At 44.3% G+C, this 27530-nt stretch overlaps 1 protein-coding gene across 2 annotated transcripts in view; it reads left to right on the top strand.

The window, feature by feature from the left end:
• The window catches only part of LOC138284448 (6-pyruvoyl tetrahydrobiopterin synthase-like), a 62687-nt gene that overhangs the window by 4373 nt on the left and 30784 nt on the right, over nt 1-27530 (top strand). Inside the window, exon 1 of one of the 2 annotated variants that reach the window (XM_069223215.1) lies at nt 20455-20625. The exons of the other annotated variant lie outside the window; for it this stretch is intronic. Within the exon in view, the coding sequence (XP_069079316.1) occupies nt 20537-20625 (89 nt within the window). The 5' untranslated portion in view covers nt 20455-20536. Of the gene's footprint in view, nt 1-20454; nt 20626-27530 lie in introns of those variants that run through there. 2 annotated transcript variants of the gene reach the window in all.

Genomic DNA, 27530 nt, shown 5'->3' with positions numbered 1-27530 from the left:
TTTCTAGTTTTTTCATCTTCACAGCAATTGCATATACATAATGCACACACCTTAAATGAAAAATAAATGCAAATTAAACTAATTGGTGGGAAATGCACTCTTTTACATTATGAAATGTCAGTTGGTTAATGCGATCGCTACAGATGTTTGTTTATGACTCCAGAGGGTCACAGAATTGAATCCTGGTTGGTGCAGCACGGAAAAGTGACTTGCGTATTTCTATTGCTATGAATATCCAGCCTGTAACAGAAAGCACTGTGAATATGTAAGTCATCATTTTAAAATTGTATTGCACACATTATAAGAAAGACTGTCACACAATAATTTTATGTATACGTAAAACAAGTGCTTCCAATGAATACATATTAGTAGTAGCTAACCAGAGTGTACCTAGTGCAGACATTTTTAGAAGTCCATTAAAAAGACACTTTTCAAAACTCAGCATCTTTACAGTAACTCTAAAAATAAAAAATCTTTGACATTGTGATGCATCAAGTGACTTCGTAAATTAAAGCACTTTAGACCCTTCCACCTTTCACTCCCACATAGAGGTACCTCTAATTTCCCAATAACAATTCAGGGATGGTTGTTTTTACCAAAAAGTATGAATACTCACATGGGCATTTTGATCCCCATAGAGCTGGCCAAATTTGACCCCAGTTTATGTACAGCTGTCTTTTCAGGTGAGTAGAGGGGATGAAAGGGAAGAGGCCAAAATTGTCATATTGAGAGCCCTGATCTTCTGTGAGTTCAGAGTAATGTCCAAGGAGAAAGCAGAAAGGAGCAAAATCAATGGATAGATAGAGTCAAAGAGATGGCCCAGAGAAGAGGGCACTATGTGGGATTTAATTTGTTCACAAATGGGCAGAGACAGCTTTCCCATTTCCTCAAAGAGATTGCCTGAAGGTGGTGTTGAGAAATGCAGGATCATTTTTTTAAAGAGCCATCACTACCATTAATGCAGCAGGTGCATTGGCACTGGGGCAATGGCGTGCAGGAGGGGGACTGTAGCCTAATTGTGGAAGTGTTACTAGGACAAAGAGGAGTGGAGGCCCATGTTCCTTGTTAGTATTGCGGTCCAGATCACCCTTGATGTGTAGGGTCCTAAGCAACAAAGCAGTAAGATGTGTGCATTTTCCCCCTGTTTTTTACACAAAGAGGTAGACAATCCGCTTTTGGCCTCATGCCAAGGAGTGACGGCCCAGTGGAGTGGGCAGAGGAGTAAGTATCATTGGTGTTGCAGGTGCATTTCTACTGGGGCCTGTTGGTGTCAGGGCCCAACTAAACCTTTTTTACGGCTATTGTACTATCACTCCTTGCTTGTATTAGGGCTCAGTGTACCCTTGCCATGTCAGTGTTGCTTTGGGCATCGGATCAATGGCCCAAGAGAGCAGAACATTGAAGCAGAGAAGACACTTAAGTCAGTCTTCAGAGTGGTGACAGAAAGATGTATGGGTTTGTTTTACCAAGAAGAAGAGGAGATTGCCCGCTTTGCAAGGCAGAAGCTCTCATTGGTGAGGCAGGTGTAGTGACAGTGGGGCCCAGAAGTCTGAAGGGCCCGCTGCATCACAATTATGACTCTTACTTTACAACAGAGGCATGAGAGTGAGAGCATTAGGGTTGAGGGTACCCTTGCTGCAAAAAAAGCGGGAAACACTGGAGTTCATTTTTTCTGAAAAGGGAAGAGAGTGTTTCAAGGTTGAACTGATGGCCAGGATTGGTGGGAAAGGAGTAAAAAGAGGTAGAGGGGGTAGCCCGCTACTCAGGACTACAGCTATCAACAGTACAGAAGGTGCAGCTGCGTTGGGACACTGAAGAGTGAAGGAGTCACAAGACCCCAATTTATGGGAGTAGTAGTATTATTTCCTCTTTTATAAGTCTCAAATTTAGTGTGGATTATGAGCTAATGAAAAAGTACCATTGAAATTATCTCAAAAGCCCCACTTACTGAGCTCAGTCCTTTCCCTCCCATGCCCCCAAGTCTTTCCATAAAGTTTTGGAGGGGGCCCGACTTCATAGTATTTTGAGAAGGTGGGCTCAGAGCAAAAACGTTTGAAGTCCTCCTGCCTAAACTTTTTGTGATTTTTTGCCAACTCCTTCATGCTTCCGCATGGCATACGCATGCTCCTTCATGGCCCTCTCAAAACCAGAATATTAGAGCTGGGTCTGCCAGGCTTCCTCTGAAAATTCAATAGGACTGGAGCAGAGTCAGTCCATGTCATGTTCAACTCTGTGGCCCTCATTATGAGTAGCCTTTAAAATAGCCATCGAAATTACAAGTTATGCATGTTTCACACAGTGATTTCGGCTGCAGAAGTAGCCAACATCTCTATGTTAAACTTTGGGAGAAACATGTAAGAATTGGCATGGAAACACCAATTCCCACATTATTTCCCTCAATCCCACAATCATGATTTCCCTGGTCCCGAATTACTTGGACCTCCAGTAAAGAAAATTCCAGCACTTGAAATAATGGCGATTTCTATGGACTATATCTATACCCATAATGAGGAGCTAAAAGAGTCTGGTGGGGCTTGGTCAATGTCAGTCCATACCAGACTCACTCCTGAACACCTGGTGGCCTGGGCAAAGTATAGAACATACTCTGTTGTGTGTTATGACGCTCATCCCGAATTCCCTGGTAGCTCCAAAACATATGGGCTGAAATTAACAATTCCGGTCGGCATTTCCTTATTATTTAATGAGGATTTTAAGTTACTCCCCCTGGAATGAGGAACACATGTAGACCTGGGAATATTGATTCGTTTTTCCATCTTTCCTGGGAAATAATGGGCCCAAACCTTTTCCTGTTCCCTCATACTGAAGTATGAGGGTGGGTGTGAGCCTGGCGCAGCAGCTGCCTGCGACTCCCACAGTTGCTGACAAGTCTTCAGGCCCTGTGTCTGCAGGCCTGGAATCCTTCCAGGGATACTCTCCAGGCAACAGGCAAACAGGAGGGTCATAGCATAAACCATACATGCACCAGTAATCTGTGCAAGATGGTGCTCATACGGCCATAGGAGATACCATGATTTGTGATCAGGATATGTTAATAGATGGATGCCTACATGCTCCACTGGGTAGTGTCTTAGCACAAGCAATGTTAGTATTGTTTTTAAGTGGTTTGTACTTTATTATGTTTTTAACAACAGGCAAAACACATAGCACTAATACTACTGCTACATTGTTATTTGTAAACAGTGACTGGAAACATCATAATATTCTAACATAAGAGTGCAAATATAACACCATTGTCACCATCAAACAATTGAGCAGGGCCTTGCTTGTGACACCTCAGTTTCCGTGAAACATAGTTTGCATTTCAGTGAGTAAGTAAGACCCCACCGGTAAAAAAAGAGCAATAGATTTGATACCAGAGTTGTCAACTCTTCTCTGTCATCAACTCTTTACAAGCATAAATGCTACGCAAGGGGAATAACTGATCAAAAAGCCTTTCTGAGTACAGGAGGAACATCCCCGCAACCACTATGGACCGCTGGTTAAAAAAAGTCTCTTTTCTCACATAAGTAAGAAAATTTAACATTTAGGGTGTCCCTGAACCTCAAATAATTTTACAAATAAGTTCTAAAGTCACTGAATGTCTGACATCTTACGTAGTGGTCAACACTGGAGAAAATACTGAGCGTCACATACCCCAAATTATGTGAGTTAATGATATATAGTAAAAGTAATAACCTACGTCCGGGTGAAAACTCAAATACACATCACCTTTCATACCAGTGAGAACATACAAAAACCAGTGCCGGGGTTGTAGTACTAGTATGGGATCCTTGGTCAGTTAAGTAGCCTCAAAGGTAAATTCAACAATGGGTGCTTCCTGTTCTTGCCAGTCTTCCCACACTACTCTAGATCTTGGGTGTTTTACTTTTTCAAGTCAAGCACAATCTGATCAACTCTGCTATCAACAGAGGCGCTTCGGGTTCATCCATGCCCATACAGAATAATTAAATCAGTAAATCTCAACATCTGATACAACTGCATTGCATTATATTTGCTCAGCCTCCAGTCGCCATGCAGAGTAGTTCTCTTAGGAAGACAATTTGTACACACCTTTAACACTATGCCACAAATCTGCTTCACTTCATCCAAGTATTGTTTCAATTTTGGGACAGAACCAGCGAATATGCACCAAATTACGAAAATAGCAAGGATATTTCGGACATTATTCAGGCCCCAAATCAAACAGTAATATACTGTGCACCTGGCTTGAAGTCATATCTGTGAAGAATTTCTTAAAACAGTGATGCGTTGTTCATACTTCGATTTTCTGAACCAGTGAGCCAAAAAGATCCGATCATTACCCACACATTTGAAATGAGAATCCCAAGTCAATTGAAACTTCATTCAGGAGAAGGGGCACCTATAATAATGTCTGATACATTTTGCAATAATGATCTCATGGGGTGCTTGACGGTCCCGCCCTCATTACAGCACCCTACATTAGATGGAGTAAGTCAAATAATTGTACTTTGTATCTGATGTATTCCAGCCTAAGACAGTAGTCAGTGGAGCCATCAGTAAACTGAGGTATGTTTATTAGATTCTCTGCATGACCTAGTCCATGCAGATCAGACCAATGAAATCTATGCGATCTGTTCCTATGCATAAAGGTACAAACCACGTGTTTGCGCAAGCCTAGGAAACCCAAGACAGTAGTACACTCAGAAAATTCGCTTTTAATGGCTTTACAATCAAACCACATGTTGTTGATATGCTCTCCCCAATTTAAAAATGTTTTTTTTCTCCCATTTGGGAAGTATCTGATTTCTTTTATTCCCAAATCCCTGTGGTACGTTGCATGAAACAAACTGGGCAGCAGTATAGTACTTATATTGTTAATATAATAAGATAATTGATAATAAGGTTGCCTACTGTCACTGGTTGTTTTTTACATTGTTATTGACCTCACATGAGGCCTACAATCATCAACTTAAAAAAAGTAAAATCAAAGTCACAATATTCAAAGTGTTCACAATACATTATGAACCACAAGTAAACTTAGAAAATGGCTAAAATCATTAAAAAATATATATACACCTTAAAAACATGTCAATTTATTAGGGAGGTTTTGTAGGAAATCAATTTCCAGGAAACACTGTGACCCATATCTAGCGTGTGACTGAGTTGCAAAGTCTGGGCTCTAATAAACAGTTGGAGATGCCCTTGCAACCATCCTTTAAGATATTCAATATTAAACTCAGAGTACTCCATATCTCTATTAAGGTTTATCACAAAAACTGAGTAACTTGTGGATGCTTTGCATTATTTCTACCTTTCAATCAATCAATCAATCAAAAAATTTATAGAGCGCGCTACTCACCCGTAAGGGTCTCAAGGCGCTGGAGGGTGGGAGGAGGAGGGGGGAATGGGAGGAGTGCGATTTACTGTTCGACAAGCCATGTCTTGAGCTGTTTTCTGAAGAGCAGGAGGTTCTGAGTCCTGCAGAGGTTGGGGGGGGAGGGAATTCCAGGTTTTGGAGGCGAGGTAGGAGAAAGATCTGCCTCCGGTGGTGGCGCGTTGGATGCGGGGGACAGTGGCGAGTGCAAGGTCGGCGGAGCAGAGGGGGCGAGTGGGAGTGTGGAAGTTCACTCTTTCGTTGAGGTACGTTGCTCCAGTGTTGTGGAGAGATTTGTATGCGTGGATGAGGATTTTGAAGGTGATCCTCTTGTCGATCGGAAGCCAGTGAATGGATCTGAGGTGTTAAGAGATGTGCTCATGGCGTGGGAGGTCCAGGACGAGGCAGGCTGCTGCGTTCTGGATCCTCTGGACTTTTCGCTTGAGCTTGACTGTGGTGCCGGCGTAGAGGGCGTCTCCGTAGTCTAGACTGCTGCTGATGAGTGTATGGGTGATGGTCTTTCTGGTCTCTGTGGGAATCCATTTGAAGATTTTTCGCATCATGTGGAGGGTGTTGAAGCAGGAGGAGTTGATGGCGGTGATTTGATGGGTCATGGAGAGGGAAGAGTCCAAGATGATGCTGAGGTTGCGTGCGTGGGTTGTGGGCGCTGGTGGAGATCCTAGGGTGGTGGGGCACCAGGAGTTGTCCAATATAGTTTTCTTGGGGCCGAAGATGATGATTTCGGTTTTGTTGGAGTTTAGCTTGCGGTGGTTTGCTGTCATCCATTTGGCAGTGTCAAGGAGTTCGGCATGGAGGTTGGTTTTGCCGGTGGTAGGGTTTCGGGTGAGGGAGATGACGAGCTGGGTGTCGTCGACGTAGGATATGATGGTGATTCCGTGTGGCCAGAGGATGTTGGCGAGAGGGGCCATGTAAACGTTGAAAAGGGTGGGGCTGAGGGCGGACCCTTGGGGGACCCCGGAGACGATCTTGGTGGCTGTGGAGGGGAAAGGGGAGGTGGACCTTCTGGGTTCTTTCGGCGAGGAAGGAGGCAAGCCAGTCTAGGGCCTTGTGTCGAATTCCTTCGTTGTGGAGGCGTGTGCGGAGTATTTGGTGGCAGACAGTATCGGCGGCAGCGGAGAGGTCCAGGAGGATGAGTGCGACAGTCTCGCCCATGTCGACTCTGGTTCTGATGTCGTCAGTACATGCGATGAGGGCGGTGTCAGTGCTGTGGTTCTTGCGGAATCCAGACTGGGAGGTGTCGAGTGTGTTGCTTTCCTGTAGGAAGGGAGACAGGCAGGTGTTCACTAGTTTTTCAGCGACCTTGACAGGGAAGGGGAGAAGCGATATTGAGCGGTAGATGGTGAGGTCATCAGGGTCTGCTTTGGGATTTTTCAGGAGAGCGGTGAATTGTGTGTGCTTCCAGGAGTCTGGAAAGGTGGCGGCATCAAAAGAGCTGTTGATAACGACGCAAAGCTTGGGGGCGATGGTTCGGCTGGTTTGTTGAAAATGCGGTGGGAGCAGGAGTCCAAGGGGGAGCCTGAGTGGATGGAATTCATAGTTTTTTCGGTTTCTTCGTCGTTGGTAGGGGTCCAGGTGAGTAGTAGGTTGGGGGGGTGAGTTGTTGCTGATCATGTCGGTGGTGGAAGTGGCGAGTGCCTGTGGTGTGAAGCTGTTGTGTTCCTTTAGGAGGAATCTCGGAGACGGAGCATGAAAAACCCTATAGAATAATGTTGGCTATGGACTGCACAAATTTGCTCACAATGCCGAGCTCCAGTCTTACTAACTGTACTGACAAAGATGTTATGGCAAGGACATTTGATATAGCGCATATCTCACCCCCGAAAGGGTGTCACGGCGCTGGAGCGCAGCCCAGAAGAAGGAAAAAGCCTGTGAGGGATCCCTAAAAAAGCCAGGATTTGAGGTGCTTCTTGAAGTGCAATGGATCTGGGCAGGCTGAAATGTACAGGAGAAGTTTGTTCCAACTGTCGTGATTGGACTCTGACTCCTAAGCTAGACTGCTGGTTTAGGGATGACATCACTTTTGTTTGTAGGAAAATAAGCCACTCCTACAACAAGTCGCAACTATCAGCCCAACCCCCCGGCTTACAAACAGTACCTCACCAAAAACTCAAACAGTAAAAGGTGATTTCTGGCAGCCTTACTCATGGACTCTAGATTGCAACATCTGAGGGGAGTTGTGAAGGAATGGAAGTTATACTTTTCTCATGTTAACACCAAGTCTCAGTCACACACAGGCAATGGCAGAGAAGCAGGAGAGTTTTCAATAGGTTCATTGAAAATACTGCAATCTATGAGCTATGAGCTGCAATGATTAGGATAATGAACAGTAAAATAAGTATAATTGTGAAGATGAGAGTTGTGAATACAAAAACCCCTACCATCTTACAATAAACATGAGATGTAAAATCAAACCATTTCTCTAACTATGAATAATGGCAGCCATCTTAAAAGAAATAATAGAACAAATGGACTAAAACAGAGCACACAAAGTCGGTTAAAAGTCACTATGTGACAGGTGCACAGGCCTGCAAGCCAAGGAGCTAAGCTAATCTCCAGAGTAGCAATAGAACTGAATTGAATTCACCACAGTACGGGACGAGATAAGAGAAGGCCTGGCCTCCATATTTCTTCGGCTGTACCCTCCAGGGGCATAGAATTTAATGAGCAAATTTTTCATAAAATCTTCACTTCAGATTTATATAAAAATGACCAACCTCCGATAGATTATTCTCTAAAGTGTAGATCAGTGATGCAAACATTTTTGTTTTATACATTTTAATTAAGTTTTCAAAATGTCTTCTCCATATAGAACAATATAAAACCTGCATGGAATTAGCATTAGAAAGTTCTTTGTTGCACAGATTTGTAGTGTGCAACTTATACTTTGTTACCATAGAAGCGTCTACCCAAGGAGGTATAATTATTAATCCTTTCCAGCCTTTCATCAACCAGATACCAATTGTATGTCTGGGCTCTTTCCATCACACTAAAAACTAAAAAAATGTTTTCACAATATTGATCTTTGAAAAGTGCACCTGTGTGTAACTATGCAACCCCCTCAAATGTGTTTGAACACCTCAGAACATCTTTTGTTTAGTTCACAGCTGATGTTTGCATTGACTCATAGAACCTTTTTCTGAAATGCTACCCGCTCAGATCACATAGCCCCAAGACGCCATTTCGCCATTTGTGCGCTCTACAAAACTCATCATCATCTTGGCGGTGGGGGAGATAATTTTCCCTTCTTGGAGATGACATGAGAAATCAGAAAGGTAAAGAGAAAACAATAAGGGAGCCAACATGCAAACTTGTGTTAAACTATTTAGTATAAAGATAAGGATAGACAGGCCCTGAACTCTCCCCAATATCATTTTACACCATGTTGAAGATTAGAAAGACACTAAAAGCCGCAATAGACCACTTGGAATCCCTAGAGCAGGGAACTACTGCCATAGAGTTGGTCTATCCACTGAATCACATGCAGTGGAAAAGGTTCATATAGCGCAAACTCGATTGGAGGAGCGCTGAAGTTTCATATAGTGCAAACTCAATGAAAGGAACGCTTTACTTGAGGATCACTTTACAAGTTTAGCAGTTGGAAAATATAGAAACTGGTGCATTTAAAACAGAAATAAACATAAAAATCGTCAAAGCGGCTCTCGTGGCACAGCGAGAGAGCCGATACTACAATATTAACTGTACTTGGGAAACTCGCTCCACAAGGATTTGAGGAGCATTTCTTTTTCAAAACATTTTTGCCCATAAGTCAGCCTTTGGTGGTCTTATGACAACAGGACCACTACCAAACTGTTCAGTATGACACACTCTTTCTGTCTATGTCTTTCTGGGTACCCACCCTAGGTTGGGGTAGGGGGCAAAATAGTAACCTCTCCCACCATTCAATGTCATTTTAAGGTCTCTCATGGCTGAAACTTTTGTTTTACTGCTGGAAGGAGTTTGTGTTTTGAGGGCCTTGTTTGTAATAATATTGCAACAGGCCTGAAAATGTGTAAGGCACTACGTTCTGTAGGGGATACATATATGGTTACACTGCATTACTTTCTGCCATTCTGTTTTCATGTCATTATGCCCTCTAGGGGCTGACTATATGATTACATGGCCATGTTTCTTACAAATGTTATTTTTATAGTGGCGTCCTATAGGGGCTGTTCTGAGCATTAAAGTCAAGATACTACAATATTCACTGCACTCGGAAACTCGCCCCATGATGCTTTGCGGGGCATTCCTTTTACAAAACATTTTGCCCCTAACTCACTGCACGACCTGCTCTTTCTGTCTAGGCCATCTCTGGGTCCCCACACTTGATTGGGGGACCTCAAAATAATAAACTTTTAAAATATATAATAAATGATGGCAGCATTTTCATTTTTTGCTGCAGATAGAGGAAGAAGGTAAATGGAAGTGCTTTAGTTATATGCAGGGCCACTGGAAATATGTGGCAGAGAGGCCCAAATTATACAGCAGGTTTGACCAATTTATGTGGCAAGAAAAGTCCAATTATGCATTTACAATACCAATAGCTCTAACTCAAGCAAATGCTAGACCTATTGCCTTGCAAATGCTTCTTCTTTGTCGCTGCTTGATATAGAAAAGTCTAAAGTAGATCTTGTGGTCTACACTTAAGGGATCTTCTGTGTTGTTTCCTTTTCTCCTTCAAAGATTTGATTTACTTTTTACGTTCTGGAGTAAAGAGTATATATTGTTTACAAATTAATTCATTTAAATGCATAGCTGCTCTTCAATATAATCCTTTGATGTCCCCTCATTCTGCCCTGATATTTTAAGTATTTAACTGTTTGGGCTATTAGTCGCTCAAACAAGAAAAAGGATTACTGGTCAGCATAACATTCAGACGAACTGGGAGTGTGGCAGCCTTTTCATTGAACTTAGCCACTGTTACAGAGGTTTCAGCATAATTTCCCATTTCCTGTGTGAATCTCTACCTGCCCAGAGTATGTATGAGCCCAATGATCAGCCTACAAGAGAGGTTACATCACATGCATGGCTGTCCGGGGACAATGAGCGGCAGTAACTCCATCTCTTTAAGTTCACTTTTTGTTTTGTAAGAATAACATCCTCATCTTTCATGGAATGTGGCAAGGCTGGATGGAGGGAAAATAAATGTTGTTAAGTCTCAGAACCCGGCTCTGATCTGTCTTCAAAAAAATTGGCCAACAAAGGAATTAATAATGGCTTCTTATTAAGTATTCAATTGCCTTTGATTTCACTTTTAATGCTTGTGTAAGAAAATATAGGTCCCTTCGATTTTCCTGAAGGTATGAATTTGGGGAAGCGAGCCCTTGGAGCACTGCGAAAGAGAAGCAGGATAGATACCAAATATCACAGGCATTCTTTGTAAAGAAATAAGCATATAAAAGGATAACTTTGGGGGGCAGATTAGACCAGAACACCCCTCTTGCTAAATTCAGTTTTTTTTTTTTCTTTGAATGATACCCTTTTTATTTCAGCCGAGGACATGTTTTTTTAAGAAGTGAGCACATATAGTAGGTTTATCACCACCCCTTTGTTTAATGGTGCTTCATCACCTATGAACAAAGAGGTAATATCTATTATGTTGGAAATCCACTGGTTTAAGATTTTGTTCTCTTGTTTCCTAGGAGTTTCAAATAAATGAGTGTGTGTCCCTGGCCTAGCTCTCCCCGTGCTGCTGCATCGCTCTTGCTGCTGTCTTCTCCTTGCTTTTCTTCGTGCCTTCTCTTTGCTTTTCCCTTGGTCTCACTGTTACCTTCTTGCCTTTCCCCCCATTTTTGTGTGCCTTTCACTTGTGCTTTTCTCTCATTTTTACTGTTTTCTCCTTGCCTTTTCCACCTTTTTTGGGCATTCTCCTTGTTTTTCTCTCGTTTTCACTGCTCTCTCCTTGCTTTTACCTCGTTTTTTGTGCAGCCTCACCTCACAACTCCAGACCATCACTTTACTTCTAGAATTCCAAAGGGCCATCAAGACTTGGCTGTTCGAATGAGTCTCTGGGATCTGCAAGCGCCTAGATACGCTGTCTGGTGATTAGCTGTGCTTTCCTGATTTATTGATTTCCTATTTCTCCTTTGTTATAAGAATCTAAATATGGAGATCCAATCAGATGAAAGCTGAAAACCAGGGATTAAGGACCAGATTTAGAAATTGACGGACAGGTTACTCTGTCACAACAGTGACTTGTATCCCTTCTGACGAAATCCAAATTCCATTTTGTTCTATGGGATTTAGATTTCAGCAGATCGGATATCCATCACCATTGTGACGGAGTAACCCGTCCGTCAAGTTCTAAATCAGGCCCTAAGAGAAGTTCTTCCCTCTGTCTTAATTGTTTCTTAATCTGCACTTATTTGCTCCACGGAATACGCATATGAATCTATCAGCGCTTCACATTTCCTTTTTGATTTAACTGAGGGGCCTATTTTAGAAGTAGTAAAAGCTCTGTAGTGTCTCGTCTGTTGTTTGAAATATATTTGAAGTCTCATGAGCACTATCTGTTGTGTGATTTATCTCTTGCGTTATACCTATAGGGTTAATAGTATATTTCAGTCTGTGGCTCCAGGTGGGGCTTCTCCACTTCATGATGAAGTATTGGAAAACTATTCCCTAAACCTTATTCTCTGCCTGCCTTTTTAGAAGCCTCATGTTACTTATATATTTTTTCTTCCTTTCTTTTTTGTTTTTCCTTTATTTGCAAGGGCAGATATCTTATTCTCGGATTTTTGGTTTCAGCTGGATTAGCTGCAGGAGTTAGAACCAGCCTGCTCTGCTTGGGGCCTTTTTTCTCAACTATTGGAAAAAGTGGTAAGGGAATGTGATCATTTGGACACTGTAGCACACTTGGAGCTGTTTCTTCTTCTTCAATACGGTTCCTTTGACCTGCTTGAATAAATTCAGAAGAGAACAAACTACTTCCTGCCTTTTTTTCACCACCTTTCCTGTTTTCTTTCACGTTTTACATTTGTGTTATTGCATCCTTTTTCTTTGCTTTTGTCCTTTTATGATTTGAGCAGCCTACAGCCATTTCTGATGACAAGTCTTGATGAGCGAGTGGCTTTGCACAACTTGCCCCGCTTTTTCCCCCCCAGATTTATTGATATAAGAATGGCCGCTAATTGAGCATGTGGTCAGAATTTAAGGTTGATTTTGCCAGCAATTTTAATACTGAATCTGGTGCACTCCGAAAATCAAGGAGGGCTTTGAATAAAACTACATATTCCCCAGACTGATGAACGCTAAAATGTATTGGGAGTTCTGGATTGTTAGTGATATCATCCAAGGGTAGTGGACTGCTTTAAAAAAAAGAGCTGGTGTCTCTAGAGGGGGATGAGTAGCTTGGATACACTGCTCTATCCCGATAACACTCCTGTACTAAGATGATAATTTCACAGACTCAATATCTACATCTGGGAGGATGTAGGCCTTCATCTGCTCTTGCAGTTGGGAGAATGATTCACCCCATGAGAAACCAATTCAGCAGATTCCTTCTGCAAAGAACGTGTACCATGCAAATCACAGAACTGTATTTTATGTGGATCATTCAGTGGGTTACTGCTTTTGTCAGAGATGCTTCTGGTACTACAGTTCAATAATGATAATCCTAATATAGCACAGTCAGCTATGAACTGTCATCAAAGAGGGGCATGCCAACTGTGGGGTATAGGTTAGAACGTTATGTGTTTTCCTCCAGATTTTCATTATTCTAATTTTGCTAAAAATGGTTTGTTTGGGGAGAAATACATTCTTATTAGCAAAGGAAATCTCAGCCACTGTGGTACCTTTTAAAACCAGAGTCTGTGCTTCTCCATACCAAACACTCTTAAAGTATACTGCCTACTAGTATAGATGATATGATTCCTACCCCTTGTAATCCTCATTTCGTATATGTAACATTTCCTATAGACCGATTTACACTCAAATGATTCATTCTCTTTGTATAATATGTTTGCGTGATGTAGAGTGCTCTAACACCCCACGCTGGTATGAGTAGCACTATATAAAAATAAATGCATGTGAGAGAGGGACTGTGGGGAGATGAGAAGAGCACTAGCGAAGAGTGGTAGTGAGGGAATTTGTGGAGAAGGAGGTCATGGGGGACAAAAAAGGTTGTTGCATTGGGCCCAACAAGTGCTAAAGCTATGGATGTCATTTGGGGGTGGCCAGGGGTCGCAGCTGCGACCCCTGACATTAACATTGCGACCCTTGGCCTCAGAGGTGGCAAAATAAGTGCTAGGAATACATGGGCAGCTCGTCCTTATGGACTTTGGTTGCAGCTCCAGTTTCCCTGTTTTCTGACAACTTTTTATTATAGTAATAGTAAATATTGTTTTATTATTAAATATTACTGTAATAAAGAATGGATTACAATTACCTGGAATATGATCCTCCTTACCAGTCAATGCAAGTTAAAAATGCTTTTAAGTATATTTTGTGTGCGTGCTTGCAGGTGAGACCATGTTTAAGTGAGTGTGTGTGTGTATGTGTAAGCATGCCTGCGTGTGTGAATGAAAGAAAAGTTTAAATGGTACGTGATGTAATTTCTGCTACCCCTAGCATTTTGGTAAATTGATATTCATGGCTAAAGCCGGAGCTGTGTGATAAACCACAGTATAATATACTAATATTCAGTTAAGAGTGAGGGTCATGACTCTCAAGTATGGTGGCCATGATCTGAACATGAAGACCCCAGGGAGGGGTGCCAGACTCTGGCCCGAGATGTATTATGCAGATAACAGTGCTCTGTTTTCAGCAGAAAACAATGTGTAGAGAGCCACCCGGACTCTCCTCACGTTGTAACCAGCTCTGCGTGGCCTGATGCAACGTGGAACCGAGGTTACCTAATAAAGCTGGGGCTGCGCTTACGCAGTTCCCCATGACACGGCTTTAGTGTGTGCACGCGTTTTCATTTCACCGCTGAGTACTGGGTGTGGCCCAGAGCAATTACAGTGGCGACGAGCGGGATTCCAGTACTCCCGCGTCGCAGTTGAGCTGCCCTCAACAGTTGAAGGAAGACAGAAAAAAAAAGGAACTCTCCGGCACAGCGCCCGCCCGCTGTGTGAGGAATTCGGAAACAACGTGCGGCCAGGACGGCGCTCAGCCGTGAGTGGAGATGAAGGTGTGGCCCGGCCCCCCCCCCCGTCTCCGATGAGTGCCCCGTGGTGAATAATCCTGCTGAGGCACGCACGCTAGGAAAAAAAAAAGGCAATACAAGCAGCCTCACCTTCGTTGGCGCTGAGACGAGTACAGCGTCTTCCTCCAGCATTTTTCCCCAGCAGCACTGAAGCACCACGTGGGGCCGTGCGCGCGTACAAACAAACATAAGCGCACGCCCCAGGACTTGGAAATGCCACGCTCTGGCTGCATTCCCCTGGGAGGGGAACGCAGCACAAGAGCCATAGGGGCAGGAGCCCGAGTACTAAAAAAAAAAAAAAAAAGTTGAAAAATAAAAACTGGACAAGAAAAAGGGAGGAATAAGACACTGAACAGGAAAGAAGGGAGGAAGGCCCTAATAGTTCCTGGAAAAGGGTGGGAAAAAAAAGGAACAGTGGGAAAAAAAGGACTCAGTAGAAAGGAAAAGAAGGAAGATTTTTATTTTTTTCTTCTTCTTATCTTTCTCTCATCATTGTTGCTCTCTTCTCTTTTGTATAATAATATGCACTATAACTGAGAGTGGCCCTGGAAGAAAAGAAAGGGGGCGGACTGCATTGAAAAAGAAAAGTAGACACCACAAGCTTTAGAGAGACACTATAAGAGAAGCACCGGCAGCATAGTAACTAAACGGCCACAGACCGTGAGACATCATGAGAGCCCCAAGCAAGAAAACCCACAGCTGCCTGTGCAAGCAGGCCCCAGTGCTCACTCCTCAGTCATTGCGCTGCCCCGTTCAGTCAACTGATTGACCCAGCCACAGCTTTGCCAAGATGGCGCCTGTGGCTAAACCGATTAGAAAACTACTTCTGTGCCACAAGAGAGATAGATGGGGCCGTGCGCAGGTCTCTCATGCTGCTCATGGGGGGCGATGAACTGCAGGAACTGTTCGACGCACTCCCAAACACAGGTGATAGATCGGATTTCAATGCAGCGGTGGAAGCCCTGAACAAGCATTTTGATCCACAGCTGAACTCAGATTTTGAACGCTTTGAACTCCGGCAGGCTCAGCAGACGGACGTCGAGTTGATGGACATGTTCTATGCGCGACTAAGGAAGCTAGCAAGCTCGTGTGTAGGCCTTAATCAACAAGAGGAGGTCAGAGCACAGATTATTCAAGGGTGCCGATCGAACGCACTACGGAAGCTTATTCTACGACAGCAAGGCATGCCCCTCGATGACATTTTGGTTTTGACACGTTCACACGAATTGTCAGCGGTGCGGGCGGATGCCATGGCAGCGGTAAGGGGACAATCACTGGCCGCTGCATCAATCTCACGTCCAGTCCAGGTGAAGGAATAGCAGGTAGATGCCATCCAGACACGTCAACCGCCGGGACGAATAGCAAGTTTGGTCAAACAGGCCCTGCGCACCTGCAGGAGCTGTGGGTACTACCACAAACCACCAATGGTGTGCCCGGCAAAAGGGAAAACGTGTAATAAGTGTGGAAAAAACAATCATTTTGCGAAGGTGTGCAGGTCAGGAACGGGCTGGCAAGAAAGGCAGAAAGGGAAGGACACCCAGGTCAGAAGTGTGACCAAAGAGCCTGATGAATCTGGGGAAGCCACGGCTCAAGGTACTCCTGTTTTCGAGGAAGATGAGGATGAAGACACCTTTGTGATCTCGTTTACTGGGGGGAGACAGCAGAAGAAGCGACCACCACCGATGAGCAAAGTACAGATTAATGGCAAGTCGGCGACTGTGCTAATAGATACAGGAGCGTCAGTGAATGTGATGGATGAGACTCTATTCAAGCAGTTGGCTCCGACGCCATCACTTGTCCCGACTACCACTAAAATATACAACTATGGGGGCGTGAGCCGCTTCCTCTAAAAGGCATAGTGGAAGTGGCAATGTCCAGCGGGCAGGTGTCAACACAGGCAAGATTCTATGTGGTGACTGGAGACCAAGGCACTCTGTTGGGGTGCCACACAGCGAAAGAGCTGGAACTAGTGTTTTTTGCGCGACAGATATATGACTCACACGCTGAACGTCTGTTTAATGATTTTCCGAAGCTCTTTAAAGGATTGGGGAGGCTTAAAGGTAAAAGTGTCAAGCTACACATAGATCACAGCGTGATGCCTGTTGCCCTCCGACACTGATGTGTTCCATTCCATTTGCGACCAGCTGTGGAGAAGGAGCTACAACTCCTTGAAGACCTAGGGGTGATTGAGAAGGTGGAAGGGCCTACTCCGTGGGTGTCGCCATTGGTGATAGCACCAAAGCCCAAGCAGCCAGTTGCTATCCGTCTCTGTGTCGATATTCGCCTTCCCAACAAGGCCATTAAAAGAGAGAGGCATATAACTCCTACGATGGATGACATAATAGCAGATCTGAATGGAGCACAGTGGTTTTCGAAATTGGACCTAAACGCTGGGTATCATCAGCTGGATGCCGACAGTAGAAACATCACCACCTTTTCTACGCACGTAGGGCTTCGGCGATACAAGAGACTGAGTTTTGGGGTGTCTTCGGCCGCCGAAGTGTATCAAAACATGATTAGGAAGACACTGTTAGGACTACAAGGGGTGATCAGTCTAAGTGATGACATCCTTATTTACTCCAAAACCAGAGAAGAACATCATCGACATCTCAGGGCGACATTACAGAGGTCAGAAGCAGGATTAACACTCCACAAGAAGAAATGTGCGTTCTATCAGACATTGGTGGATTTCTTTGGATATGTCTTTTCAAAAGATGGTCTACAGGTGGACCCTCGTAAAGCTGATCCCATACGTCAAGCACTGATTCCTAAAAACCCTACAGAAGTGAGAAGCTTCCTGGGCATGGCCACCTATTGTGGGAGGTTCATTCCGCAGCTTGCAACCATGGCGGAACCTCTCCGTCAGCTTACCAAAGTTGGGCATCCCTGGGAGTGGAGCCCAATGGCAGACAGGGCGTTTACTGACATTAAGACAGCGCTGCTAGATAAGTCAACAATGGCTTATTTCAACCCTCACATACGTACGGAGGTGTTGGTGGATGCAAGTCCAGTAGGTCTTGGCGCTGTTCTTCTTCAGGAGCAGAACCCGCTGGAGTGGGTTCAGGTAGCGTATGCCAGCAGGGCATTGTCTTCTGTTGAAACACGAAATGCCCAGATAGAACGAGAAGCTTTGGCAATTAGGTGGGCGTGTAAACATTTTCACCTGTATCTGTATGGCCAAGAATTCAAGGTGGTGACTGATCACAAGCCTTTAGTTGCACTATTTGCAGGGTGCCCTCGCATGGCGCCCCCGCAAATAGAGCGTTGGACTGTCCTGCTGTAAGCTTATCGTTTTACCGTCGTATACCGACCAGGAGTGAACAACCCGGCGGATTATTTATCTCGCCACCCATCCCCAACCACTACAGAGGACTCTCAAGAGAAAGACGAAGAGAGCACTGAGGTGTTTGTTAACATGGTGGTGCAATCGGCATGTCCCAATGCCCTGGCTGTATGAGACATTATTGACGCCACCAAAGTGGACCCAGTATTGAACCAGGTCAAAGAGGCACTGGGTTATCGGAAGTGGAAGTTTTTCCTGGAAAAGACTAAATTGGCCAATCATGAGTGCAAATTGGCGATGCAAGGAATGTGGAGGGTGCGAGGTGAGTTGTCCACGGATAGTCAGGGGCTGGTTCTTCGAGGAAGGAGGATTGTGCTGCCTCAGAGCTTGTGGGCCAGAGTAGTGGAGCTAGCACATCAGGGCCATCAAGGCACTGTGAAGACAAAGGCCAGATTGCGGGCCAAGGTGTGGTTTCCTGGTATGGACAGTCAGGTGGACGAATTGGTGGGGAGATGCCACTCATGCATCATCACATCAGGGGAACCACCCTGTTGTCCAATAGTCACTGAGCCAGCTAGCACGAAACCATGGACAAAAGTTAGTATGGATTTTGGGAGCGTCCCGGATGGGCGGCTGACCGTCGTCATCATTGACTCTTGCACAAAGTTCCCCGTCGTTGACGTTGTGTCGTCCAGGTCTTTCGAGAATGTGAGGCCAGTGCTTCAAAAGATGTTTGCTATGTTTGGGCTTCCTGACGAGGTCAGAACAGACAATGGCCCGCCGTTCAATGGTCAGGATTTTCGGTCTTACCTGGAAGGGTTAGCCATACGCCACCGCAAGGTCATGCCTTACTGGCCGCAGGCCAATGGGGACGTCGAGAGGTTTATGCGAACTTTAAACCGAGCCCTCAGAATTGGCGTTGAACAACGAGTGGACAGTGAGCAATGTCTACAACAATTTCTGGGTGCTTATCGGCAGACACCTCACAGTACGACAGGGTGTGCCCCGGCTGGCCTGATGTTTAAAGTTCCGCCTCGGGATTGCATCCTGTCTGGTCCTCAGTAGACATCACCAGAGCTGGATGTCGACGCCACTCAGCAGCGCAGAGAACGCACAAATCGGAAAGCCACTGAACGATGGCGAGGTCGATACCGGAGTTTTCAAGAAGGAGATATGGTGGTATTGAAGAACGGCTGGCCAGGCGGAAAGTTCCAAACTCCATTTGAGCCTGAACCACGGCAGGTTATCAGTGTGCGGGGTCCAATGATAACAGCTGCACGAGGCAGGCAGAAGATAACCAGAAACGTATCACACTTCCGGAGAGCAGGGGTGTCCGTCACGTCTGAAGAAGAAGGAGAGATCGATGACTCGATGGTTGTTCCCCCGAAGGAGGAAGTACAGAGTGAGGGGACTCAGGCATCGGTGTCCAGTGCCTTACACCCTCTGGGTGAAAACGCCGGCCAGGGAGAATTACTTCCTAGAGGAGGACGATATTATCTACGCCCAAGCCCAGTGCTGAGCAGCCAGCTCAGAGACTTTGTCTGTACCATGGGTCTCTAAGAAGCAACGGTGTACCATCGCTGAATGCTCATCGGAGGGGTGTTATCAATAGGACTTTGTATCCTTTGTTTGGCTCCGTTGGTAGTACATTTTGTTGGTTTTCTAGTATATTTCTTTTTCCTCTTCTGTGTGAAGTAAAACATGGGAGGGATGTAGAGAGCCACCCGGACTCTCCTCACGTTGTAACCAGTTCTGCGTGGCCTGATGCAACGCGGAACTGAGGTTACCTAATAAAGCTGGGGCTGCGCTTACGCAGTTCCCCATGACACGGCTTTAGTGTGTGCACGTGTTTTCATTTCACCGCTGAGTACTGGGTGTGGCCCAGAGCAATTACACAATGTAATGCATTTTTAAAAAGGTAACAGACCTTAACTGCAATGTGGAAATAAGTCTGGACATATTTAAGCATTGCCAACTTAGTAAAAATAATTGTGAAAAAATTCTGAGGGGAAGCTCGGTGATTTTCTTTTCCACCCTGGGAGCTGAGGGGGCATATCGACATTAAAAAGCTTGAAAACCACTGCTCTAAGACGTAGATGAGAATACCTTATAAAGTGCACTCTGGGATGACACGGCACACCGTCTTTGAAGGTGTTTAAGGACATATCACCCACTTGTAAAAAGGCATGGGAATCCCAAAGAGGAGCAGGGTACAAGGGCGGAGGATGCAGAAAGGGTCTAAATACCCACAAAAGCGTTTTGATACTTTTAAAAGGGAGAAAAAAACATATACAGACTCGTTTGAAAAGGGCGGTTGCGAGAGTACCGCATTTGAGTTATTAACTGCCACGAACACTTAAGCTGGGAGGTGTTTCGCCCCCTGGCGAAAGCACAGTGCCAGGTACATACAAGGGAGGTTGGACGGTGAGGGGTTCGCGCCATGGCAGAGGAAAACTCCAGTCCCAGGTGCATTATTGCATACATAAGAGGCGGATCGAGGATGAAGCGAGAGTTGGGAGGAAGAGCTCGGAAGCGTCTGCTTGACTGGATCGCCTGCCATTTTAGCTCGCTCCGCCTTTTCATGGTAGTAGGTAGCCTATAGGCGGCTCTCGCGCCAGTGCGTGTTTATTCCCTGCCTTTCGGCCCTCTTCGGAACTCCTCCCCATTACTGACTTGGAGCTGCTTGCACAACACCGGGCCACTGGATGCAGCCTGCGTCGCACCGCTGCCAGACATGCAACAGGATCCTCAGGGCCCGGGTCACCCCCGGATCATACGCATCTCTCGCTCAGACACCTTTAGCGCCTCTCACAGACTGCACAGGTGAGGCGCAGTGGGCTCCGGTACATTGAATCTCCCTGGGGGCGGGAGGTGAGTAACGGTAACTGGTGACATCTGAGAGCCTAACTGGTAAACTGGGTTCGCTGCACAGCTCTTATTTGTAGAGGTCATATATTATTGTTTGTGCGTTTTTTTCTGGAACTCTGGCCAGTTTTCTCTCTGCTAAATATCAGTCCCCAGTTTGGAGTGAAACGCCAAAGCTGCCCAGCATTTCCAAGCCGGAAGTCTCTGGTTATAGGCAGTGCTTTAAATGGGAGCAAATAAAGTGCAGGTACTCACCAAATCAGGCTGCTGGTGTGGGGGCAGGGTCAGTGGGTGTGGCTAGGAGGCCGAGGTAGGGACAAACATTTAATGAAGTGAAAATGTTTCAGTTCTGGAAATATGACTTTGTGACCAAGGCATTGAAAGATCTGGACGGTGCAGTGGTTTTTGGAGTTTGCCAATTAATCCCTTTCTCCGCCATACCATTTTACTGTGAGACATTTGTATAATGTTTCTCCTCTCTGATATCCTTCATCTTTCATATTATCTGTGTCTTAGTGGCAGTCTTTTAATTCTCATATTATGTCCATCTTTATGACAGCCTTGCTTCAACTCCTCATCAGCCTGCCCTCTCCCACGCACAAACATGTACACATTCGCTTTCTCTTCTCACCTGTAAGCGCAACATTTTCTTTTGTTGTTGTCAATATTTAATCTGCTGCATACCTCCACGCACTTGCCTTGAGAATCATAATTAAAACTGGCACATGTGGAACTATTGTTCTTTACAATCCACTGAGAGGCCAAGGATTGGATGTGCATGTTGTCTGAATACCTTTGTGAGCCACTGGCAGGCACAATGAGAATCTCACACTTCCTTTATTACGTCCAAAAGCGCCTGAGCTCATCAATCGAGAAGGTGTGCACCATTCTCTCATTTCACTGTTCTTCCTATTATCTTCTGACCTTTCTATAAGTCTTTATTTTCTCTTCTCTCTGTCCTTTATTTCACCACTTTTCCCTTTATCACCCGCATCACGCCTCCAATTTGAGCAAAGGTTGGTCGTCCTATGGAGTGGCAGCCACCTCCAGTGGACTTTAATGTAGGGCCCCCTATTGCATCCATTTAAAGCCCCTCAAAGCCCTGGTTTTACCGATTTGGAGGAATCCTTCTGTAAAGTGGAAGGTTCAAGGCTGCATAAATTAGGATTGCAACATGGTTGGTTTTTCATTGGCGTGACCTCTACGATAAAAGCAGTAACCCACTAACTATCTAAATTACATGCTCTTTTGTAATCTGCTGGTACACATTTCTTTGCAGCAGGTTTATGAACCCTCAGCACTACTTTAGGAGGAAGCAAACCTTTTATAAAAGTCAGGTATCTCTCCAGCAGGCCCCATTAATCGCCGGAGTTATCTCAACATTTTTATTGTAGCCTGAAGATTTCTCAAGGCAAGGAACTCCCCCGGCAGGTGCTAATTACTCCATAATATATTTAAAAACACACACACACACACACGCGCGCGCGCCTGGAGTGATGGCAAGGGTGGCACCGCCCTAAAGTCTCCTCGCTCTGGCTACTGCAGGGGAGAAAGACGAACCTCTTCAATACCCCTCGATGGGCTTGGCTACATATGCATGATCCTCTTCGTTTGGTGGCGCATGTGTGGTCACGCTGCAATGACAAAGAAGGAAGGGAAAAACCATAGGAAACCGCTCCCTTTGAAAGGATTTCCTTCCTTTCCGCCACACTGCATGCAGCATCTAGGATGATGTCATGAGCTGGGTCATGGGGTAGCTCCTCGCGGTAAAATGGCAATGAAAGTGTACGCTATAGCAGATTTGCTGTGCATACTGACATGACCATTTCACCCAAAACCCAACATGCCCCTAGTGGGTACCAGTACTCTCCTCAGTCATGGAGAATTTCCGGTACTCACCATGAAAAAAAAAAGTGCCGGTACTTAGTACCTGTGAGTACCGGCCCATTTAAAATACTGGCTATAGGTTCCTAAGGTTGAGAGATGGCCGGGTAACTTGGAGAGCTAGATTTTACTTATGGAGCAGGGTTCTTGTCTGAGGAGGCAACAGAGGAAGTTGGGCTTTGAAGCACTTCCCTCGAGTGACGGAGTAATAGCCATAGCACGATTCTGAAGAGAAGTGTAAGAGAAGAATTGGGCACGGTACATTAGAGGTTGTGCTTGTGTCACACGTTGGTCTGTTTACGTAGCAGTGTTCAGGCGAGATGGCGTACTCCAAAAACCACTTTGCACATTGAAGTGTGTGATAAAGGATGCTTTAATGAGACTGGTGTGCGTAACATCATCAAAACATTTGTCACATCGCCAATACTAAGCAATGACGCTGGGACAGTTCTCAGAGTGGGGGTGCTGCCATCAATGTTACATCACTAAAGGGATAGGATTGTGGAAAATCTCACTCAAGAACACGTATATCAAATGAGCAATGGAGTGGTAAGAGTGTGCTGTGTAGCTGGTGGTGTGTTTTGGAGCACACTGTCGCAAATATATTTATAAAGGATTGTACGGTAGAGCGTTTTCATTTACAGGCCACGCACTTTCCATTGAAATGCTACTTTATTTGCACAGACAATGTTTTATTTGAAAAACTATATAGCACAGAAGTGATAATGTGATAATGTGTGGAAATCCGGGTTCAGTGAATATTTATCATTCGTGCATCACCAAGTGTCTTGACTTGTTTTGATCCAATTAAAGTCTTTGTTTCGGCCAAACGTCAGACTAAATGTGCGTTATTTGTGCTTTCCTAACTGCTATTTTTACAGTTCATTTTTTTAAAACGTTTAATGTGTGCTACAAAGTGCTTCAGCCTTTCCTTTCTCCCCAGCAAGATTGTTAGATAGTTAATTTTAGAACATTCTGTAACTTTGCAATCGGAGAAAGAAAAGTAAACACATATCTACATGTTAAAAGCATAAGCAGCAATTTGACAGAAAACAAAGCTTGACATTGGACCTCTGTCTTTGAAGGCATAGCAAATGTAACAAGTTATAACACGATTTAAAGTATTCTTTGTTGCTCATTCAGCTGCACATTTATGTTCACTCCAGCACGTTTATTTTTGGGGTGATGTAGCACCCTCCTCTCCCTCCCCCGCACCCCTGGTTCCAGCGGCTATGACATTAAGGCTTCACTAAACATAGTTCAAAACCTAATCAACACTCTCCACGTCAAGTAACCACCTTTCCAATGTACCAAAAAGCAAATGCACCGTATTTCCCTAAAGTAATAACACACCCTGGCCTCCTGCTTTTTTTACCAATGAACTCTCTCAAACCTTGCCCCTCTCCCCTCCTCCCCCCGATCTGATCCGTCTGCCAAGAAGTGTAACAAAACAACATTAAATATTGTAAGTCTGTAAAGCTACCTTCAAGAAAAACCCACACTAAATGATTTTTCATTCTGCAACTGCATACAAAACAACTACATCCTCATAACTGCTAAGTGTACCCCATCATCATGGAAAAAAACTGATGCTTTTCCAGTCTAATAGCAGGTTACGTAGTCTTCTGCCCTCCAAAAATGCCTCATGCCTCTGCTCACCTTCCTTCTGGTCATATCAATAGCATCTGGCTTCCTTACTATGTCCTCTGAGGAATTAACTCATTCTATAGGATGGTCGTAGCTGGCCACGACTTCCTAAGATCCCCGAATTCTCTTTTTATATTTTTAAGCAAAGCCAAACCTTTCAGCTGCACTGAATCATACTCCCCTGGGTGTAGACAGTTTTAACATCTGGGCAACTCTAGGTGTTAAATGACCTTCCAGAAGACGGCACAAATTTGCTCCATCGCATGCCTCCACTACACCCCGCAACCCCCTTTTTAATTTTTGTGTTTTCAGGCTCCCTTTATTCTTTTCGAAACACTACTGCTCCGGCTGCCCATTTGATAAAAGAATACAAGCATACCCTCAACTGCTATATAATTGTAATAGTCTTTATATAGCGCTTACTACCCCTGATGAGGCGTCAAAGTGCTTTTTGGCGAGTAGCATGCTACTCCGGAACCCAAAAGGAATTAGTGGTGGATTAATATAGGGAAACATGAGTACAGTTTTAGTATTATTATGTGTTAATTTGAGCCGCGGATATGTGAGTTTGTTAGTTGGGTAGACTGGGGTAATGGATGGGTGGAGGAGGGAAGAATCCAGAAGTGTTGATTGGGAGTTTATAGTAATAGGATTTAGGCTTGGGATGAGTAAAGGGGGGGTGGAGGAGGGAAGAGCCTGTGGAAAGGGTTAGGGAGATCATAGTAGCAGGAGAGGTTTTGGATGAGTCAAAGGTGAGATAAATGAGGGGGAATTTAGTAGGGTTGTTTGGGAGATCATGGTAGTAAACTGAGGTTTGGGTGAGTTAGATGTGGAAGAGGAGGGAAGAGCTTGGGCTGGGTTATTTAGGAGACGAAAGTAGTAGAATTGATTTGGGATGATTCAGAGTGGGAATGGAGGAAAGATTGATAGAGACATTACATATGGTGATGGGTAGACAAAGTAAAGCTTACAGGAGAGTAAAAATATAATATTTTTTATTTATAATTTTTAAATAGATATGGAAAATGTCACTTACCCAGTGTACATCTGTTCGTGGCATGAGTCGCTGCAGATTCACATGCTGTGCACAGTCCGCCGTCTGGTGTTGGGCTCAGAGTGTTACAAGTTGTTTTTCTTCGAAGAAGTCTTTTCAAGTCACGAGACCGAGGGACTCCTCCCCTTTCGATTCCATTGCGCATGGGCGTCGACTCCATCTTAGATTGTTTTCCCCGCAGAGGGTGAGGTAGGAGTTGTGTATGTTAGTAATAGTGCCCATGCAATGGAATGAATACGTATGTACATAATAAAGGTTAAAGTAATATATTTACAAATGTACAAATGTTCAGGATCTACTTCTAAACGGCTACAGGCTCCCGGGGAGGCGGGTGGGCGCATGTGAATCTGCAGCGACTCATGCCACAAACAGATGTACACTGGGTAAGTGACATTTTCCGTTCGATGGCATGTGTAGCTGCAGATACACATGCTGTGCATAGACTAGTAAGCCGTTATCTCCCCAAAAGCGGTGGTTCAGCCTGTAGGAGTTGAAGTAGTTTGAAATAATGTTCTTAGTACAGCCTGAACTACTGTTGCTTGCTGTGCAGTTAACACATCTACACAGTAGTGCTTGGTAAATGTATGAGGCGTAGACCATGTTGCTGCCTTACATATTTCGTTCATTGGAATATTTCCTAGAAAGGCCATGGTAGCCCCTTTCTTTCTGGTTGAGTGTGCCTTTGGTGTAATAGGCAGTTCTCTTTTTGCTTTAAGATAGCAGGTTTGAATACACTTGACTATCCACCTAGCAATGCCTTGTTTTGAAATTGGATTTCCTGTATGAGGTTTTTGAAAGGCAATGAATAGTTGTTTTGTTTTCCTAATTATTTTTGTTCTGTCAATGTAGTACATTAGTGCCCTTTTGATGTCTAATGTATGTAGTGCTCTTTCAGCTTCCGAATCTGGTTGTGGGAAGAACACTGGTAATTCTATTGTTTGATTTAAGTGAAACGGTGAGATAACCTTTGGTAAAAATGTAGGATTTGTTCTTAGAACTACTTTATTTTTATGTATCTGAATAAATGGTTCTTGTATGGTAAATGCTTGAATCTCGCTTACTCTTCTTAGAGATGTAATGGCAATCAAAAATGCAACTTTCCACGTTAAGTATTGCATTTCACAAGAATGCATGGGCTCGAAAGGAGGACCCATGAGTCTTGTTAAGACAATGTTGAGGTTCCATGAAGGAACAGGTGGTGTTCTTGGTGGTATGATCCTTTTTAAGTCTTCCATAAACGCTTTAATGACTGGTATTTTAAATAGTGAAGTTGAATGAGTAATTTGCAGGTAAGCTGATATTGCGGTGAGATGTATCTTTATGGAAGAGAAGGCTAGATTTGATTTTTGCAAATGTAGTAAATATCCTACTATATCTTTTGGAGATGCGTGTAATGGCTGAATTTGATTATCCTGGCAGTAATACACAAATCTTTTCCACTTATTTGCGTAGCAGTGTCTAGTGGTAGGCTTTCTAGCTTGTTTAATGACCTCCATACATTCTTGTGTGAGGTGCAAGTGTCCATATTCTAGGATTTCAGGAGCCAAATTGCTAGATTCAAAGATGTTGGATTTGGATGTCTGATCTGTTGTTTGTGTTGTGTTAACAGATCTGGTTTGTTGGGTAGTTTGACATGAGGTACTACTGACAGGTCTAGTAGTGTCGTATACCAAGGTTGCCTTGCCCATGTTGGCACTATTAATATGAGTTTGAGTTTGTTTTGACTCAACCTGTTTACTACATATGGAAGGAGAGGGAGAGGGGGAAAAGCGTATGCAAATATCCCTGACCAGTTCATCCATAGAGCATTGCCTTGGGATTGATCTTGTGGGTACCTGGATGCGAAGTTTTGGCATTTTGAGTTTTCCTTTGTTGCAAATAGATCTATTTGAGGTGTCCCCCAAATTTGAAAGTAATTGTTTATTATTTGGGGGTGAATTTCCCATTCGTGGGTTTGTTGGTGATCTCGAGAGAGATTGTCTGCCAACTGGTTCTGAATCCCTGGAATAAATTGTGCTATTAGGCGAATGTGGTTGTGAATCGCCCAATGCCATATTTTTTGTGTTAGGAGGCACAACTGTGTCGAGTGTGTCCCTCCTTGTTTGTTTAGGTAATACATTGTTGTCATGTTGTCTGTTTTGACAAGAATGTATTTTTGTGTTATAATGGGTTGAAATGCTTTTAGCACTAGAAATACTGCTAACATTTCTAAGTGATTTATGTGTAACTGTCTCTGATGTATGTCCCATTGTCCTTGGATGCTGTGTTGATTGAGGTG

This window comes from Pleurodeles waltl, chromosome 3_1 (genome assembly GCF_031143425.1).
Source record: "Pleurodeles waltl isolate 20211129_DDA chromosome 3_1, aPleWal1.hap1.20221129, whole genome shotgun sequence".
In the NCBI taxonomy this organism is placed as follows: domain Eukaryota; kingdom Metazoa; phylum Chordata; class Amphibia; order Caudata; family Salamandridae; genus Pleurodeles; species Pleurodeles waltl.
This window is presented reverse-complemented; position numbering and strand designations above follow the sequence as displayed.